The following is a 20401-nucleotide window of genomic DNA, read 5'->3' on the forward strand; positions in this document are numbered from 1 at the left end:
ATGGCGCTCTTGTGGTGAGCCCCTGCACAGGGAACCTTACACGTGAACTCTCACATGGCAGATGTAGGGACTCGGTATTTCTGTATCCTCCATGCCCCTCTCCGTGAGGAGACACACTTCTGATGATGGATGGATGGACGGACGGACAGATTGGCCTAATGATAAAACGCCTGGTTCAGGTATATAACCTGCTGTTGTTTACTTTTCTTTCTATGGGTTGAGAGTGTAAGTAACCAATTCAGACCCTGAAAACTTCCACTTGAGCTTCTCCCACTGCCACTCCAGGCCAATTCTGTATGTCCTGGAGGAGAAGGGGAAGAAAGCACATCTGTGCTCTGTGGTGGAGACTCTGGGGAACGATAAGATGGGGGGCCATGGCCCTGACACTATGGTGGCCTATGAATGTGGCGGCCTGGCTAGATGTATGTTAATCAGTTGCTTTCTCGGGTGCCTTTCGTGGCAGGGGATGGATGAGCCCCTCAGATTCCGTCAGCTCTGCGACAGAAACCTGGCCCCAGGAGAGGCCGTTAGGGCAGCCTGGGCATAGCGGTGACCTTTGGGCAGATTAGGTTCAGACTGCGGCCCATCAGACATCCTCGAATGGGGATGACCTGCACTCCTCTCCTGACCAGCCCCTCCCACTCCGCTTTCCTGCCCACATGGTAATCCCCAAGGGAGATCTTCACAGGAACGCAGTACTGACCCCTTTATTGTCCTGCCCAGCTCCGCCAGATACTATAAACATCACAGGTGCCAGGAATACGTTATCTATGTTGCTTTTTATGGACCTCATAAAAGATTGCACAGTCAGAAGGTCTGGGCTCTGACAGCTGGTACAAGACCCTTTTCTAACAATTTCTAACAACCTGGCTGTTTTCCCAGGTTGTGATGTCAGGCCTAAGAGTCTGCTCAGCTCTCTGAGTATCCTAGTCAGTGAAGTGGGGATAACAATTACTTCCTCCCAGAGTTGTTGTGAGGATTAGAGGGGAGAATTCATTTGAAAACACTGCAAACTACTAAGAACACATATTGGTTCTCTTCACTGGGGCCCTCCTGTCACACAAGAAAACAGACGAAAGTAGGATGAGGATGTTCACGTCAATGCTGATTCACCAGGAACTGGTCCTGAAGACCTTGGATGTGATTCAACTTCTTGGAAATCACAGGCATTTGGTGTTGGAAGGCAGAATTGCCAGCAGTGGGTACTGACCTGAGCATGATAAGAAAAATGATATGTCAAAAGTGACCCTTAGGCCGGCCGGTGTGGCTCAGTGGTTGAATGTTGACCTATGGGCACATGCCTGGGTTGTGGGCTCGATCTCCAATAAGGGGCATGCAGGAAGCAGCCCATCAATGATTCTCATCATGGATGTTTCTACCTCTCCCTTTCCCTTCCTCTCTGAAATTGATAAAAATATATTTTTTAAAAAGTGACCCTTAGACTAAGAGGAAGTAGGCTATTCAGGATTTTGAAGAGGATGCCTCTAGAGAAACCATGTCAAATTCAAAGGCTAACACAGGCCAAATAAATAAGGTTTAAGTTTATGTGGGTCGCAAAAGAACAAAAGCTTCAATTTTCATAGAAACGTAGGTTTATTTAGATAGAGACATGCTGAATACAAAGGGCTGAAATAAATGAGTAATCGTTGACATAAAATAATGGAACATTTTAATAAAAATTAGTATTTTTTCTTGAACATTAACTTACCAGACACTGAATAACTGCACAAATTAATAAGCGTAATGCAAATTAACCTATTTTTCTTGTTCTCCGAAAGCAAAATATTTCCTGTTGCTCACACCAAACAAGTCAGTCCAAGACTAATGACGTGGCAATCAGCTGCTAAAATATTCACTGCTAGTATTAGTGGAGAGTAATGGTGCACCTGTGCGTAAGGGAAATGAATGCAACATGATTATAGTAATCAGTCATTAGCAAACATTGTAGTTCATTATTAATAATAATTATGTACGGCCCGAACCAATATGCTCAATTAATATTTGACAAAGGAGGCAAGAACATACAATGGAGCCAAGATAGTCTCTTCAATAAATGGTGTTGGGAAAATTGGACAGATATATGCAAGAAAATGAAACTAGACCACCAACTTACACCATACACAAAAATAAACTCAAAATGGATAAAGGACTTAAATGTACGATAGGAAACCATAAAAATCCTAGAAGAATCCAAAGGCAACAAAATCTCAGACATATGCCGAAGCAATTTCTTCACTGATACAGCTCCTAGGGCACTTGAAACTAAAGAGAAAATGAACAAATGGGACTACATCAAAATAAAAAGCTTCTGCACAGCAAAAGAAACCATCAACAAAACAACGAGAAAACCCACTGTGTGGGAAAACATATTTGCCAATGTCATATTTGATAAGGGCCTAATCTCCAAAATTTATAGGGAACTCATACAACTTAACAAAAGGAAGATAATCCAATCAAAAAATGGGCAAAGGACCTAAATAGACACCTTTCAAAAGAGAACATTCAGAAAGCCAAGAGACATATGAAAACATGCTCAAAGTCACTAATCATCTGAGAGATGCAAATCAAAACAACAATGAGGTACCATCTCACACCTGTCAGACTGGCTATCATCAACAAATCAACAAACGAACAAGTGCTGGAGAGGATGTGGAGAAAAAGGAACACTCCTGCACTGCTGGTGGGAATGCAGACTGGTGCAGCCACTATGGAAGACTGTATGGAGTTTCCTTAAAAAACTGAAAATGGAACTCCCATTTGACCCTGTGATCCCACTTCTAGGAATATATCCCAAGAAACCAGAAACACCAATCAGAAAGGATATATGCACCCCTATGTTCATAGCAGCACAATTCACCATAGCTAAGATCTGGAAACAGCCTAAGTGCCCATCAGTAGATGAATGGATTAGAAAACTGTGGTACATCTACACGATGGAATACTATGCTGCTGTAAAAAAGAAGGAACTCTTACCATTTGCAACGTCATGGATGGAACTGGAGAGCATTATGCTAAGTGAAATAAGCCAGTCAATGAAGGAAAAATACCACATGATCTCACTCATTCATGGATAATAGAAACCATTATAAACTTTTGAACAATAATAGATACAGAGGCAGAGTTGCCTCAAACAGATTGTCAAACTGCAGCGGGAAGGCCGGGGAGGGTTGGGGGTCAGGAGGTAGGGGGGTAAGAGATCAACTAAAGGACTTGTATGCATGCATATAAGCATAACCAATGGACATAAGACACTGGGGGATAGGCGAGGCTAGGGGACTGTCTAGGGCGGGGGGATAAAATGGACACATATGTAATACCCTTTGTAATACTTTAAGCAATAAAAAAATAAAAATAAAAAAAAATAAAAATAATAATAATAATAATAATAATAATAATTATGTATACCAGGATATTGTAAAAATTAAGTTATGAAATTTTTATTAAAATGTTTCTTATATACCGTTATATTGGCTGGCCCATAAAAACATTCGTTGTGGGCCACGAGTTTGACATGCTTTCTCTAGAGCAGTGGTTCTCAACCTGCTGGCCCTTTAAATACAGTTCTTCATGTTGTGACCCAACCATAAAATTATTTTCGTTGCTACTTCATAACTGTAATGTTGCTACTGTTATGACTCGTAATGTAAATATCTGATATGCAGGATGGTCTTAGGCGATCCCTGTGAAAGGGTCGTTCGACCACCAAAGTGGTCGCGACCCACAGGTTGAGAACCACTGCCCTAGAGGAAGAAGACCCTGTGCAAATGAAGCGACCTGTCCCAGCACCATCTTTCTCTGTGGTAAGCATCAGCACTAAAGGTAGAACTACTAGTGATACAAGTGGAGATGAGACATGTTAAAGGACATTAGAGAGGAGACCTTTTGCTTTAAACAATATGAAGTACAAATTAAAACAACATCAGGAAACATAAAATATGGAATCCTGGGAAGAGATCTTCGCCATCATTTATTCCAACCACCCTTAAGAAGCACTTAAGCCGAAACCGGTTTGGCTCAGTGGATAGAGCGTCGGCCTGCGGACTGAAGGGTCCCGGGTTCGATTCTGGTCAAGGGCATGTGCCTGGGTTGTGGGCACATCCCCAGTAGGGGGTGTGCAGGAGGCGGCTGATCGATGTTTCTCTCTCATTGATGTTTCTAACTATCTCCCTCTCTGTAAAAAATCAATAAAATATATATATATATATATATATATATATATATATATATATATATATATTTTTTTTTTAAAGAAGCACTTAAATTCCCTCTCATCTGAGTAGCTGTCCCAGCAACAGGGAGCTCATTTGCTTTGAGGAAGCTTCCTGCTTAACTCAATAACTCCAGCTACTAGAAAGTTCTTTCGTACTTCCAACCCGGTTATTTCCCGCTTCTTGGATAAGAGTCCTCCTGGGAGGGTCAAAGCGCTTGAAGAGGATGGAAGTACTAGATTTAGGTTAGGGCTATATGGGGACAGATTTGAGCGAAGCTAACAGGAGAGGAGAGAGGTGAGGCTGGGACAGAAGGTTTGTATTAGGGCAGTGTGCCCAGGTGCAGACAGTCACTGCGATAAGGGGCACACGTTCTTCTGCTCTGGGCGAGCCGCAAGCAGCTTCCCAGGGGCACTTGATAAAGGTGTGAGGGGAAAGAAGTCCTTGCCCACCTCTTCGACCTTCTCCCCAGCCATCCTGCGAGCATGGTGGGGGACAGCCAAGGCTGACAAGGTGCAATGGAACGGGACAGATGACCCTGGCCATTCACGCAGGCTTTCTGAATTCACATCCCCACTTACTAGCTCTGTGTGACCCTGGGCAATTTTTTCTCTCTCTTTTTAATTTCTCATGTGTAATAATACAGAATCTCCCTCTTAGAGTTGTCATGAGAATGAGTCAATGTCTATACAACACTTACACCAGCACTTGACATGTAATAAGAGCTGTATGTTTGTTAAAGGGAAAACATTTTAGAGTTCAAACTAAAGGAACCATTTCTGTAGCCACGTTTCTGTAGACGATTTCATGTACTGTTGTGTTTCTATTTTAATTATATTCCTGACAACCTCCTAAACGATGAAACAAGTTGAGAAGCACATTATAATGAAAGAGGCATTATAATGAAAGTCACTAAAAGGGTAAATCTTGAAAGTTCTCACCACAAAAAAAAAAAAAAAAAAAAAATGTATGTGAGGTGATGGATGTTAACTAAACTTATTGTAGTAATTATTTCACTATATAAACACCTATCAAACCATTATGTTGTATACCTAAAACTAATATGATGTTATATGTCAACTAGTGCCCCAGTGCACGGATTCGTGCACATCGAAAGGAAATTAATTAGAAGGTGGCAGGCAGGGTGGGACTGAGCAAGATGGGGCCAGACACGCCCTGGAGCCAACCTTCCGAGGTCCCTCCCCGGCCGGCCGCACCTGGGCTGGCACCACGGCTCCGAGGGCGTCTGTGGAGTGAGTGGGGTCTCTCTGGCAGGTGGGGGTCCCTCGGCCTGGCCTGTGGGGGTCAGGTTGAAACCGGCTCTACATTATCCCCCAAGGGGTCCTGGATTGTGAGAGGGTGGTTCTTGGGTGATGCACCCCGGAATCGGATTCCCTCCTCTCTGGCTCTGGGGTGCATCACCCGATTATCTCCACTACCAACTCACCGCAGCTCATCAGCTCCTGCATTGAGCGTCTGCCTCCTGGTGGTCAGTATGCGTCATACCTACCAGCTGGTCAGAAAGTCAAGCGGTCACTTAGCCTTTTATATATACTAGAAGCCCATTGCATGAAGATTCGCGCAATAGGCCTTCCTTCCCCTGGCTGCGAGCACCGGTTTTCCTCCAGCACCTGGGAGCCAGGCCTTTGGTCTGGCTTCAGCAGAGAAGCCAAGTCTTGAGACTAGGCCTCTCCCCTCTGGCCGCAGCGAGGCTTGACTTCTCCGCTGCAGTCTTCAGTCTTCAGTCTTCAGTCTTCAGTCTTCAGTCTTCAGTCTTCACTCCATGCCTACGTATGCAAATTAACCGCCATCTTTGTTTGGCTAATTTGCATAGTCATTCTGATTGGCTGGTGGGCGTAGCAGAGTGACAGCAATTTACATGTTTCTCTTTTATTAGTGTAGATAGATTATATAATATTTGGGGGAGGGAATACAAAAGGAAGAAAGCAGGTGGTAAGGGTTGTAAGGAGGGGAGGAGAGAATGTCTGAAATGGCTGGTTAGGAACATGGGAGGAAGCTGGTCAGGACACGGAGTATATTGGACACAGGCTGAGAACAGTGGGGTTGTGGTAGCAGCAATCCCCACATTAAATCATTTTACTCTAGCAGGGCTCAGCAGTGGGTATTAGAGCAGAGAAGGGGTCAATGGATTGACCCAAAATTGAGGTTTTGTTTGGAAGGTGGCACCAGCACGAGAGGGTTCTGATGGACTTCACTGCAAGCCTCTGGGCCTCGAGGACTTGACCATGAGCCTATGGGTCTGGACTTAGAAGAGGGGAGGGTTAGGTGAAAATGAAGAGTCAACAAAGGTTAATATCTTTCATCCAAACATTTACCTAAACATCTCATGTACCTTAACTAGAACATTATGAATAACTCTTCCCTTAAAACAATAGACAAAAAATCAGGAATAGGAATTACAAATAACCTAACAAATATATGGGGAATGTTTAATCTCATTAGTGGTCCAATAAACGATAATTTAAACACTGAGGTATCCATTTTTTACCTACCAAGGTAGGAAAAAAAGCCTACTTTATAAATGAACATACTTCATGCTGATCGATGAGAGGACAACTGTAGGGGTATAAATTAATATAAATCTTTAAGAAGGTAATTAGGCAACAATTTCTAGAAGCTTTAAAAATCTTTAACCCTTGAATTAGTAATTTTACTCCCTAGAATTTATGCTAAAGAAATAATGCAAAACAAAAACAAAAAATGAGAAAGGCACACCCTTCCCACTCCCTTGCCCGGCAGCAAGCACTACACTTGTATCGGAAGAGCTAAGCATAGGTTAACCTTCAGGAATAATGGAACTTTGAGGCCTGAGGCTTCTGTCCCCTGAGGCGCTCTATCCCCTGATTGATGGGCATTACAATAAAGCAAGCTCTCTCAGTCTACCTCTCTACAGAGGCAGGTAAGTCAAAAGCCCCCTATTGATTCCTACATTTCTATTAGCTCCTTGGTTATCACCCACTAGACTGTGAACTCCTCAGTTTTACATTTTTTTTATCTATTTGTTTTGTATTCACCTCCACTCCCTTTTGCTAGCACTCTCATGGTAGATGCCTAATCAATATTTGTAGAATTGGCTGTTATTCCAGCTGCTCCCCGCTCCATAATGCCCCATTCTTTATCCGCTTTAGTTTGTACATTGGCTAAAGATCAAGTTGGTCTCTTTGTTCAGTTAATTATTCTTTTTCTTTTTAAAAACAATATGTTTTTATTGATTTCAGAGAGAAGAAGTGAAAGGGAGAGAGAGAAATAGATGACACATGATGAGAGAGAATCATCAATCGGCTGCCTCCTGCACACCCCCTCCTGGAGATGGAGTCTGCAACCAGGGCATGTGCCCTGACCAGGAATCCAACTGTGACTCCTGGTTCATGGGTTGATGCTCAACCACTGAGCCGCACCGGCAGGGATAGTTAATTATTCTTAAATGTTCTTGTGTATGAACCAGTTGGCATTTCTGGGATGTTATGTCTATTAATAGATTCTTGTCATGTGTCTTAAAGCAAGGTTCAGAGTCCATGCCTCTCTGAACCTATCAGCATGACTCTTACTAATAAAAGGACATGGTGATATGTGGGTAATAAAACATGGTGAGGAGTCAGTCGACTTATAGAAAGTTAAAACTAGGAAGAAGCTCAGGAAATGATGACATCACTCAACCTCCACTCTGATTCTACAGATAAGGAAACTGATGATCAGAGAAGGGAAATTTTCCCAGAGTTGAATTCTGGTTCATGGAAGGGTTGGGGTAAAAGCCCAAAGTTTAGGCATCCAGCTTATTATGATTTCCAGGACACAATGTCATCAAAAGTATGAGCCGTAAGAACATGTGAGCTACAGTGGTGTATGGAAGAGGGCAAGGCCAGCACACCCAGCCGTGTTTACTGACGAGCTCCACAATGGAGACAGAAGTCATTCCGGAAGCAGCCTGGTTGGAGAACATGGGCAGGGTGTGGGGCAGGCATAGACGAGTGTCTGGATGAAATAGAAACAGTGTGGGATGGTGAGTAGAGCATGACCTTTGAAACCTGGAATTCAATCCCAGGGCTGCCACATATCCCCTGGTTACTTAACATCTCCAAGATCCAAGTTTTAGTCTATAAAAATTTGCCCATAGAACTGACTTCTCATAATGGAGTTAAAGGAGACAGTGGATGGGTAGTGTTACTCAACTCAGCCCTGGGAAAGAGTTCTGGAAGATGTGGTTTGTGACATCTTCATGGGGGTCAAGTCTTGTGGTCCTTCAATCTAGGACAGTGATGGTGAACCCATGACACGCGTGTCAGAGGTGACATGCGAACTCGTTTTTTTGGTTGGTTTTTCTTTGTTAAATGGCATTTAAATATATAAAATAAATATCAAAAATATAAGTCTTTGTTTTACTATGGTTGCAAATATCAAAAAAATTCTATATGTGACACGGCACCAGAGTTAAGTTAGGGTTTTTCAAAATGCTGACATGCCGAGCTCAGAAGGTTTGCCATCACTGCTCTAGGAGGTTAAAAGTGAACACCCACACAGCAGAATTGCTTCCTAAAATTAAATAACGAAAATGAGGCTGCAATCGGAGCAAGTTTCCAAGTGGCTCATTTGTTTGCCAAGCAAGCAAAGCCATTTAGAGATGAGTTCATTAAGTTGTGTTGGATTGAAGCAGCCCAAGCAATGTGTCCGGAGGAAAGGAACTTGTTTAAGACTGTCGGTCTTCAGGATGCTATGGACAGGGATGAGCTTTGACCTTGGTGAGGATCCGTCCCCACTGGGCTGACCGCACTCTAGAGCTGGTGCTGGCTCACTCCATCCCATGGACCAAAGTCAGCCAGCTGTCTGTTGTTGTAGAAACCACAAGCTAAGAGTCATTTTCACACGTTTAAATCACCGAGAAATATCAAAATAAGAATCATATTCTGCTTGATGTGAAAATGATGTGGAACCCAACTTTCAGTGTCCTCAAATGAAGTCTTATTGGAACGCAGCCACACCCGTTTGCCTGCATGGTGTGCTACAATAGCAGAGTAGAGCAGAGATTAATACGTGACGGCTGCTCCACACATTACGTGTCACAGCGATGCAGTTAAAGCTCAACAGTGTTTCAAACACCATGTATATAGTCATGCTGTGACATTTTGTTTACTTTTTAAATTACCAGCATATAACCATCATGTCAAAACAAGAAGAGCAAAATGGACTTCACGTGTCATTTTTAAGTCACAGTGTGGATTGTTTTGGAGTATGGATTATTTTGTTATCAAATTAGATGGCAAAGCATTACTCTTTAGACCATGACACTATAGGTGGGCTGAAATAATAGATTATGTTAATATTACCAGACTAAAGACATATCACAATATTTCCAACTCAAAGGAAAGCAGCCATCAGAAGGGGTGGGGGTAAAAAATTTTACATGGAATGTCTCATCACAGAAGAATTTCTTCCTAAAATTAAATAACAAAAATGAGGCTGCAATCAGAGCAAGTTTCCAAGTGGCTCATTTGTGAGCCAAGCAAGGAAAGCCATTTAAGAGTGAGTTAATTAAGTTGTGTTTGAGTGAAGCAGCCCAAGCAATGTGTCCGGAGGAGAGAAGCTTATTTAAGACAGTTGCAGCAAGAACAGTTGCTCAGAGAGTTGAGAACATTGGGGACAGTATCTAATAGTCAACTAATAAACAAGGCAAATAATTTTGAGTGATTTTCCTTGGTTCTTGAGGAGTTGACAGATGTTACCCATACTACTCAGCGGTTCATTCAAGGAGTCAGTGACAAATTTGAAGTGACTGAAGAATTAGCCTCTCCGAATAGCCTCTGTGAAACAACTGTAAGAAAGGATATTTTTAAATGAAATCACACACTCTAAATGAGTGTGTTGTATGATAGGTGAATTAAACCTCAATAAAGTTGTTTTTAAAAAAGTGATTTTCAAAGAAGTTGAGAAAACATTATTTCAGTATAAACTGAAGTAGAATCTGCTAAGATGTGTTACAACTGGAGGTGGTAGAAATATGTGTGGAGCAGAAAAAAACGATAGTGTGATTCATTTGCAAAGCTTGTGAAAATGCTAGGCATTTGAAGCTTATGGATGGCTATTCCTTGTATTACCTATGAGTAAGTATTTGGCTGAAAATATTTGAATATATCATGTGTTATGTAACCAGTGGTGTCAATGGTGAACTTCATTCACTGTCAGTGAACTTAACCAACACTGTTCTGTGGTTTTTTGTCACATGTAGAAGCTAATATCCTGACTTACCCTACTATAAAGCAGTTTGATGGCTTAGCATTAGTAAAGTTTTATTGCAAATTTTTGAGTACAGGGCTGAGATTAAAATATTAGTGAGAAGAACCACTCTTATCAGACAAGAATGGTTTATATGCAAATTTTATACTGTGGTGAAGTCATTTTAACTATTGATGTTGTGTAAGTCACAAGTCACATCAAGCTGCTTTCTATACTTCCTGTGTGGTCAAAAGGTTAAAATGAGAAGATCTTTCCCACACAAATTTGCAGCAGACATATAATCTGAACTTAAACTATAGTTCCTGCAGTACTTTTTGGGCTTTAATGCAAGTATGAAAACAAACTTTATATTTCAAAGTCCATTTTATGAAGCAATTGAGGAGCAGCTACCTAACTTTCAATTGGAAGTGATTAATTTGCAATATAATGGCATGCTAAAAGGCACTACCAATAAAAGAATCTCATAGAATTCTATAACTGCCTTCCAAGCAATAAATATCCTTAAAATTATATGCTCATGGATTGATCTCAGCATTTGGCAGTACATATCTGTGTGAAAGACATTTTTAAAGATGAAATACATAAAATTTTATTATTAATCAGCATTAACAGTGGAATATTTGTCATCAATTCTGATAATAGGAAACTTAACTCTGAACCTCAATTAAGCAAAATATTTCCCCCAACCAAGAATAATTCTATTCTTCTATTAGTAGAACAGTATTTCCAAAAATTGTGCTCAATTACTATTATATTTTAATATTTTTGGGAAGTGTGTTTTTTCTCTTGTTTTATAAATGTCTGCATAGTATCCTCAATTTCACCTCTTAGCCCACAGAGCCTAATATGTTTATTATCTGACTCTTCATAGGAAAGGTTTGCTGACCCTGATCTAAGTCACAGTCCTACCTGTGCTTCAGGTTCCAAGCTATAATATGGGTATAATAATAGTAAATCTACTTCATGGTTTTGAGTTAATAAATTTAAAGCATGGGGAATGGTGACACATGGTAGGTGCTTTTTAAGTGTAAGTTGTTATTAATAGCTACATTTCTAGAGCTCTTCTCAACTACACAGAGTTATGGTCATTGCAAAAGTTATGTGTAGGCAGAGGGAGGTCTCTGGTGATACAAATTTTCTTTAAGATGGTCTTCGCTAAAATTGCGCTGGTGTTGTATCTACCTAATCCATCCCAGCTCACTTTAAAAAAAGAAATGTTTTTATTGATTTTCAGAGAGAGAAAGAGAGAGGGAGAGAGATAAAGATAGAAACATCAATAATGAGAGAGAATCATCAATCAGCTGACTCCTGCACACCCGCACTGGGGATTGAGCCCACAACCCAGCATGTGTCCTGACCAGGAATCAGAATCGTGACCTCCTGGTTCATGGGAAGACACTCAACCATTGAGCAACACTGGCTGGAACCAGCTCACTTTTTTAATGTTCTTTTATTTTTTTGGGTAGTAGCTTTATTGAGATATAATTCACATACCATACAGTCTACTCATTTAAATTTAATATAATCACAACCAATTTTAGAAGATTTCCATCACCCCAGAAAGAAATCCTTACTTCTTAGCTGTCATCCCCTAATCCTCTCACCTCTCATTAGCCCTAGGCAACAACCAATTCACTTTCTGTCTCTATAGATTTGCCTATTCTGGAGATTTAATATAAATGGAATCATACAATTGGTAGTCTTTTGTGACTGGCTTATTTCACTTAATATAATGTTTTCAAGATTCATCCATGTTGTACCATGTATCAGTACTTCATTCCTTTTTATGGTGGAATAATATTTCATTGTATGGATATACCCCATTTTGCTTACCCATTCATTGGTTTATGGATATTAGGTATTACAAATAATGAATGTTCATGTACAAGTTTTTGTGGGGGCATATTTTGTTTCTCTTAGGAGTACCTAGAAGTAGAATTTCTGAATCAAATTGTAAGTCTATGTCTAACTTTGTGAGGAACTGCCAGACTGTTTTCCAAAGTGGCTGCACCATTTTACATTTCCACCAGCAGTGTATAAGGGTTCCAAATTCTCCACATCCTCACCCACACTTACAATTATCTGTACTTTTTTATATCTATGCTAGGGACGATGAAGTGACACCAGCTCACTCTTCATTCTCTGGGATGGCATACTGGGGAAAACTGGCCTCCTCACCCTCTATGCTGGGTCCATGTGGGACACCGCCCTGGGAACCCAGCCCTGAAAGACTGTCGGGGTATTGCCACTAAAATTTAACTCCAGAGATTGTGCCCCATTGGTAATTAGCTTTTCGATTCACAAACCCACGCATTTACCCCACCCTCTCAGAAGGCACTGTTGAGACACATGGAAATATTTTTCCAGGGACTACAAATACTCCCAGGGCAGATTATTGTAAGGCATCTTGACTCAGCAGGAGCTCAGACAAGATCGCTGCTAGAGAGTTCTGCAGACACTACTGCCCAGCCCCGCTTCCATCCTCCATCCTGTGACTTACAGAGACACTACGGAGACTTCCGGGGAGAACAACTAGGGCCACTGGGAGAGAAGTCTCCCTGGGGAGTCAGGCCCCACAGGAGGTCAGGAGGGCTGAGGGGAGGATTGTTTCTTGTCCTGCCCTGTGTGGCAGCTGCTGCCTCGGGTGCAGCAGAGATTGGTATACATATTTGCCACTAGAGAAAGTCAACCAATCAAGGGTTATTCACTGTGTCCATACTGTGTGCTGGCCTCTGCTGGGTGTTATGCTTACTGGGTGTACTTTGCCAGGAGTGTTTCAAGGTGAGGCCTTCCTATTATACCTGCTCCCACCACACCCTAAACCTGTCCTTCATAGCATTTTGCACAGAGTTATTGCAGAAATGCTAATTTCAGTTCATCGCTATATCCCCAGAGCCTGGACCAGTGTCTAGTGCTTGTCAATACCCTAATGTATTTGATGAATGAAGGAGAGAATGTAAACTCAACACTGGCTGCTGGAACCCAAGGGCCTCAATGTATATGTTGTTTAATAGTTTATTCACAGTTAGTAAAAATACGGTATTGTTGAAAATTTTCTTTGTCATAATGACTCTGTAATATTCCTCTCGTGAACTCACCGAATTTGTCTTGACCAAGCCCCAGATGTTGGACATTTCCATCGTTTTTAATTTTTTTCCTATGGAAAATAATAGTGATCCATTCTTGTAAAAAATGTCTTCAAGCACAGGTCTGGCTATCTCCTCAGGATAAATTCCTACAGCAGAATTCCCAGGCCAAGGGTGGCATCCATTTTTGAAGGTCTGTAGCACATACCAGCACATGTTCCTTCTTCAGAGGCTGCGCAGAGGCCTGATTCCCACTCACCATTGCCAACAGCAGCATCGTTCTTTTCATCTTTGCCAAGAAAAGGTCTTACGATCATGCTATCTAATTGATTCCTAGTGCTAAGCAACCTCTCAGGGAATTGCTTTGAGTACATGTCGAAGTTTTGGTGTTTCTTTTTTCTAATTTGCCATAAAGAAAACAGTTTCTGAGAAAGCCAAATCAAAGATTCCTTCTTGAAAGAGACATTTTATAGGTGACTGGGAGCAGCAACAACAAGCAAACAGAATGCTTGGTAAAGATTTTGGGGATGGCTGTTCAAGCCTCGAATCCTGAGCTAAACGCCATTTCGCTCTCCCCAGACCGAGTCAGTTTGGGGCGGGGGTGGGGGGTGTCCCAGGAACAGGTGTTTCTCTGAATAAAGCCAACCAGAAAATCACTCAGAGCTCAGCCCACTCCATTTCTTCACGTTGTTGATACTGAGTATTTCTCTTTTACTTCGTTTACCTGTTTGCTTCCCCTGCCTCCGTATTTTGAAAGGCCCTCTCCCTCAACAGCCACTCAACGATGTGTCCTAGCTCAGCGCTCTCCAAACCTCCGTCAATTTTGTGCCACCCTCAGGTTCCTGACAGACTGTACTAATATGTACAACAGTGCCCGCCTCACTCACGGTTTCGTTTTCCTCGGTTTTACGCACCTGAGGTCAATTGCAGGCCACCTGAGAGCCCCGGCCAGGGCCACGCCCTGTTCTGAGCAGTGACGAAATCCCCTGCCTCCTGCTCCCTCCCTCCCAGGACAGAAATTGCCCCTTTTATCTGCTCTGTACCAGCACCCCCCTCCCCACGTTAGTCACCTAGTAGCTGGCTACGTGATCAGGTCGATTGTCACGGTATCTGAGCGCTTGTGTTCAAGTCACCCTTAGTTTACTTAATAATGACCCCAGGCGCCAGAGTACTGATGCTGGCAATCGCCTATGCCCAAGACAGGCCGTGAAGTGCTCCCTTTAAGTGAAAAGGTAAAAGTTCTAGACTTTATAAGGTGAGAAAGAATATGTGAGGTTGCTAGGATATATGGTAAGAAAGAATCTCCTATCCATGAGGTTGTGAAAAGGGGGGGAAATTCAGGCTGGTTTTGCTGCCTCGCCTCCACATGGCATGGTACGTGCTCAGGAGGGGAAAGGCGTAGCATTTGTGGTGGAAGACGTGAACAGAAAACATGGTGTGACTGACGCCAGCATGTCGCACCAGAAAGCATAACACTGTTATGAGGACTTCCGCACGGGATCCCTGGAGCAAATGACAATGAGCCATTGACTGCAGGGAAGGGATGGTTACACAGGTGCAGGAACAGGTGTGGACTGAAAAATGTGCAAGTTCCGCAAATGAGGACTCTGCCCCGCGCGTCCGGCAGAGCTGCAGTTGGGTAGGGTTTGGCACTACCCGGGGTTCCAGGCACCCCCTGGGGGTCCTGGGACACGTGCCCTGGGGATAAGGGGGAACTACGCTACTGTCTTTACTTTTTCTTCTGTCCTCTTTTTCATGAAATCGACTTATTCCTTTAAGTGAATTTACTTTTAAAATAAACTTTACATCATCACCTCATATAAACCACTAGTTTTCTTTGCCATAAGTAGAAAGTCCCCATAAAGTAAATACAATAAAAATAAAGTGGTATCGGATTCTGGGTGTGCATCTTTGATTACCAAAGGCTCTGTGCCTGAGACCTGCTCTCTCTGCCTCGTAAAGGGAGATGGGGGCGTATTCGAGAGACAGGTAAAGCTATGCCAGCAGCAGTGAGGTTTTCTCCCGGTGGCATCAGAACTAAAGTAAGCTGGAAAGGCCATTGGGTTCCCCTCGGAGTGAATCAGTGTCCTCTACGCTGTGTCCACGGACCACGTGAAATCCAGAGTCACCGGAGTCTTGTTAAAACACAGACGGCCCATTCAGTGGGCGCCTTTGAAATGTGCATCCACGAAGAGTTCCCGAGTCGCGCTGGCACTGCTGGTCTGGGAAACACAGGTCCCGCGTCGCATCCTCTCTCACTTTGGGAATAAGTGGGTTCGGAGAGGCTGACAGGTGCAAACCAGAAACAATTGCAAACCCCAACCAGGGGCGGACTGCTCCCATCTGTGGTTGGCAATTTTCCTCTTAAAGAGCAACAATTCCAGGCCCAGCCCTAGCATCCCTGAGAGCAGTTACACCTCCTGGAACCACTCACTTCCTCTGGGAGGGAACCTGAATTACCATTTATAGCTGCCTGAAGAGAGCTTTCTTTTTTCTTTTTCTTTCTTTTTTTTTTTTAATATATTTTATTGCGTTTTTCCAGAGAGGAGGGGAGAGGGAAAGTTGGAAACATTGATGAGAGAGAAACACCGATCAGCTGCCTCCTGCACACCTCCCACTGGGGATGTGCCCGCAACCAAGGTACATGCCCTTGACCAGAATCAAGCCTGGGACCCTTCAGTCCGCAGGCCGATGCTCTATCCACTGAGCCAAACCGGTTAGGGCCTGAAGAGAGCTTTCTGACATTAGTCAAACCTCCCCAGAACCCCTCCCCCCGCGGCGAGTGGAGGAGGAATTACTGTAGGTGAGAGGTCAACTACTTCCTGGGGAAAGCCCCATCCATATAACTTCTCCAAGAGCTTATTCATTCCGGAAGATAGATGATGATGAGAATTTTTTTTTTTTTTTAGAGCTGACTAAACTCGGTGGGGTGATTAGATAACCGGTGGCGGAGTTTTACAAGCCAAGACTCCAAAAGCCCATCCCTGCGCTTTTTAAATGGAACACATCTCCAGTAACGAGAAGCCCATATGGGGGGGCATTTAAACCACTGCTGAGCCTCTGACACCCTGGGTGGAGGAGAGGAGAGAAACCCAGGAAGAAAGCTCAACCACACCACTGCCTCCCAGCAGACCCAACCCCGTTCATTTGTCTGCGTTGCCTTCTGCGCCTTGTTTCTATGGGAAACTGGAGCCTGTGTTCTGGACTTACAGCTACAGCTCTAGAATGGAGCTGGGGCTGTGCTAGTGAATATCACCCCTTTTCCTCGCCCAGGCTCTGAACCGTGTAAGAAATAAAACAAAGACTATGACAGACGGAGACAAAATATCGCTCCTTTGGGAGGATGTGGCTTCGGCTTCCTAATGCTGACCCCCTTCCCTCCCAGGCACAACAGTTGTGAGTCCCCAGGTTCCCTCCCCGAAGGGAAAAGGCAGGATCAGAGGTGAGTCGTCCCAATGGGTTCTTCTGAAATAATTCACGTCGCCTCTCTCAGGGCAGAGTGAATAAAGCAACGCCCAGAGCCCAGGAGCCTGGCACTCACTGAGTCCCCTCCACATGGAAGGGCACATGAGCAACAGCGCTTTTCCCGGAATGAGAAGCTCTGTGCACCGTGTCTGTAATTCTGCGGTGCTGGTATCAGGTGTGGTCCGGGTTAGGAGGGGGCATAAGAAGGGATGAGAGCTGGTCCGCGCTATTAGTGGTTCGCACTATCAGGACTGCCTGACTTGCTTTGAGGCTGAGTTTCCCCAGGTGAGGCCAGGGGCGAGTCAGGAAGGCAGGTGTTTAGCAGGCCTCCGTCCCCTCCTGGTCATCTGCGTTGTATGCTCAGCAGAAAAGTGGTATAGAAAACCAGGGTCAGGGCTGACACGGTTGTAGTATGGTGTCACTGGCAGACGTGGCAGTCGCGTGCTGTGGGCCCTGCTCCCTTGATTGCCGGGACCCAAGACAAGATGGAGCAGTGGGCTGTTCCTGGTTTAGGAGACAGAAATGGAGACCCTGCATTTGAGACCCTATGCTAATCTTGTGACCTCAGGCCACTTTTTAGATTTTCCTAGATTCCTGGTTAGCCTTTTATAAAGTGAATGTATAAATGTACATGGTTGAAATGCCATGTAAAAATGGCAAAGGGAGACCATCTATGAAATACATATATAAAGAACTCTTACAATTCAAAAATAAGATGACAAACAACTCCCATTCAAGAGCATATACCTGGGTTGCAGGTTCGATCCTGGCCCCAGCTGGGAGGCGTGTGGGAAGCTACCAGTCAATGTGTCGCTCTCACATTAATGTTTCTCTTCCCCGCTGCCCCCCCCCCAAAAAAAAAAGAAAAAGAAAGAAAAAAACGGGGAAATGATTTGAACAAATATTTTACAAGAGATATAAGTGGCTAATAAGCACATGAAAAGATGCTCAATATCATTTGTCACCAGGAGATGCAAATTAAAACCAAAGTGAGATATCATTACATACCCTAGGAATGGTTAATATTAAAAGACTGATAGTGACCAAGTGATGGCAAGGATGGGTGGCAACTGAAATTTGCAGGAATGCAAAATGGCACAACAACTATGGAAAACAGTTTGACGAATTTCTTACAAGGTAAACATATTCCAACCTTATGATGAAGCCATTTTGCTCCTAAGTATTTACCCAAGAGAAATGAAAGCATACATCCACACAAAGATGTGTACATGAGTATTCATAACACCTTTATTTTGTAATAGTCAAGAAGGAAACAACTCAAATGTCCATCAACAAGTGAATAGATAAACCATGGTACATCCAACATATCTATTATTACTATTAAGAAATAAGAAAAAAACCTATTAATATATTCAACATGAATGAATCTTAAAATAATCATGCTGAGCTAAAGAAGCCAGGTCAAACAGTAAGAACCCCCAAACCCAGTACATCTGTGCAATTGCATTTATATAAAATTCTGAAAATGCAAACCAACCCATCATGACAGAAACCAGATGGGTGGTTCCCTCAGACAGGATGTGTGGGGAAGGATGGACCCAAGAACGCTCAGGGGATCATTAGGATGTTTGAGAACTTGATTACAGTGATAATTTCATAGGTGTATGCACATGCCAACACTTTAAATATATGCAGTTTATTACACATACATTTTATGTCAATAAAGTTATAAAAGAAAGAAAGGAAAGGAAGGTGGAAGAGAGGAGGAAGGAAGGAAGGAAGGGAGGAAGGAAGGAAGGGAGGAAGAAAGGAAGGAAGGAAGGAAGGAAGGAAGGAAGGAAGGAAGGAAGGAAGGAAGAAGGAAGAGAAGAATGGATGAGGGAAGGAAAGAAAGAAGGGCTGATACACACAGTAACATGGAAGAATTTTTCAAAATCATTATACTGAGGGGGAGACGCCAGACATATAGTACATACCATATGACTCCATTGTTTTACAATTCTAGAAAAAGTCAACTGCTCTCTAGTGACAAAAAGCAGATCAATGTTGCCTGGAGTTGGGGGTGGAGAGAGGAATGGACTGTGAAGGGGAAGAGAAAATGTCAGGGTACAATAGAAATGTTCTGCATCTTGAGCGTGATGGTGGCTTCAGATGTATGTGCATCTATCAAACTCATGGGATTTTACAATTTAAATAGATTTACTTATTATGGAAAATTATACCTGCCTCAAAAAAAATTATACCTACCTCAAGAAATGAGTTTCGCCCTAACCGGTTTAGCTCAGTGGATGGAGCATCAGCCTGCGGACTCAAGGGTCCTGGGTTCAATTCCAGTCAAGGGCATGTACCTTGGCTGCAGGCACATTCCCAGTAGGGGGCATGCAGGAGGCAGCTGATCGATGTTTCTCGCTCATCGATGTTTCTAACTATCTATCCCTCTCCCTTACTCTCTGTAAAAAATCAATAAAATATATTTTTAAAAATTTTAAAAAAGAAATGAGTTTCAAAGGAAAAGAGAAAAGGATTTTTTAAAATAAGGTTTTTGTTTAACTCCTGGTGCCAGGAGTCACTCAAGTTGAGAATAACAGCACAAAACATGGGCCCAAGAGATGTCTTGCATGGGGAAAATATGTAAATGAGCCTCTTAGCATTATAAGAGCCAACCCCAAATCCCATTGTTAAATGGAGACTTTTGGGACAAGAAGAAACTAGCCTCCTATCCTGTATAATAAAAACCTAATATGCTAAGTATCCGGTCGTCTGGTTGTCTGTTCAACCAATCAAAGCATAATATGCTAATGAAATGCTACGCTCAACCACTTGCTATGACATGCACTGACCACCAGGGGGAAGATGCTCAACACAGGAGCTGCCCCCTGGTGGTCAGTGTGCTCCTACAGAGGACACGCCACTGAGCCAGAAGCCAGGCTCACAGCTGGTGAGCACAGCGGCGGTGGCGGGAGCCTCTCCCACCTCTGCAGCAGCACTAAGGATGTCCAACTAACCTCAGGCCTAAGCCATCAGTCAGACATCCCCCATGGGCTCCCAGACTGCGAGAGGGCGCAGGCCAGGCTGAGGGACACCCCCCCCCCCAGTGCACGGATTTTGTGCACCAGGCCTCTAGTGTAATAATATAAAAAATGTGTTTACAAGGTCAGGGCAAAAACAAGGTGATATTGGGTCCATTCCTCAGGCCTGGGCTACCCCCAGGGGGTAGTGGTTCTGGATTTTCAGGAGGAAGGCCTGGACTAAGCAGACCCTCATCCAACTGATAAAGCTGGTTCCTGAAATGCTGTGAGAGGCCAGGGGCTGAGGAGCAGCTGTCAGTACAGGACCCAGGAGGCAGCAACTTGAGCAGTGAACAACCAGGAATGAAGAGAAAATAAACTCATCTGCTTAAAATTTTCCCCTTTTCTACATTGTATTTCCCCC

At 43.3% G+C, this 20401-nt stretch overlaps 1 protein-coding gene across 1 annotated transcript in view; it reads left to right on the plus strand.

Moving 5' to 3' along the window:
• MUC13 (mucin 13, cell surface associated) overlaps positions 1-20401 on the plus strand; it is a gene marked incomplete at its 5' end in the record, with an annotated part of 45463 nt that continues 25062 nt past the window's right edge. The window contains one exon of the mRNA XM_081085979.1: positions 1-14. Within this exon, the coding sequence (XP_080942105.1) occupies positions 1-14 (14 nt within the window). The remainder of the gene's footprint in view (positions 15-20401) is intronic.

This window comes from Myotis nattereri (genome assembly GCF_964212035.1).
Source record: "Myotis nattereri genome assembly, chromosome: 3".
NCBI lineage: Eukaryota > Metazoa > Chordata > Mammalia > Chiroptera > Vespertilionidae > Myotis > Myotis nattereri.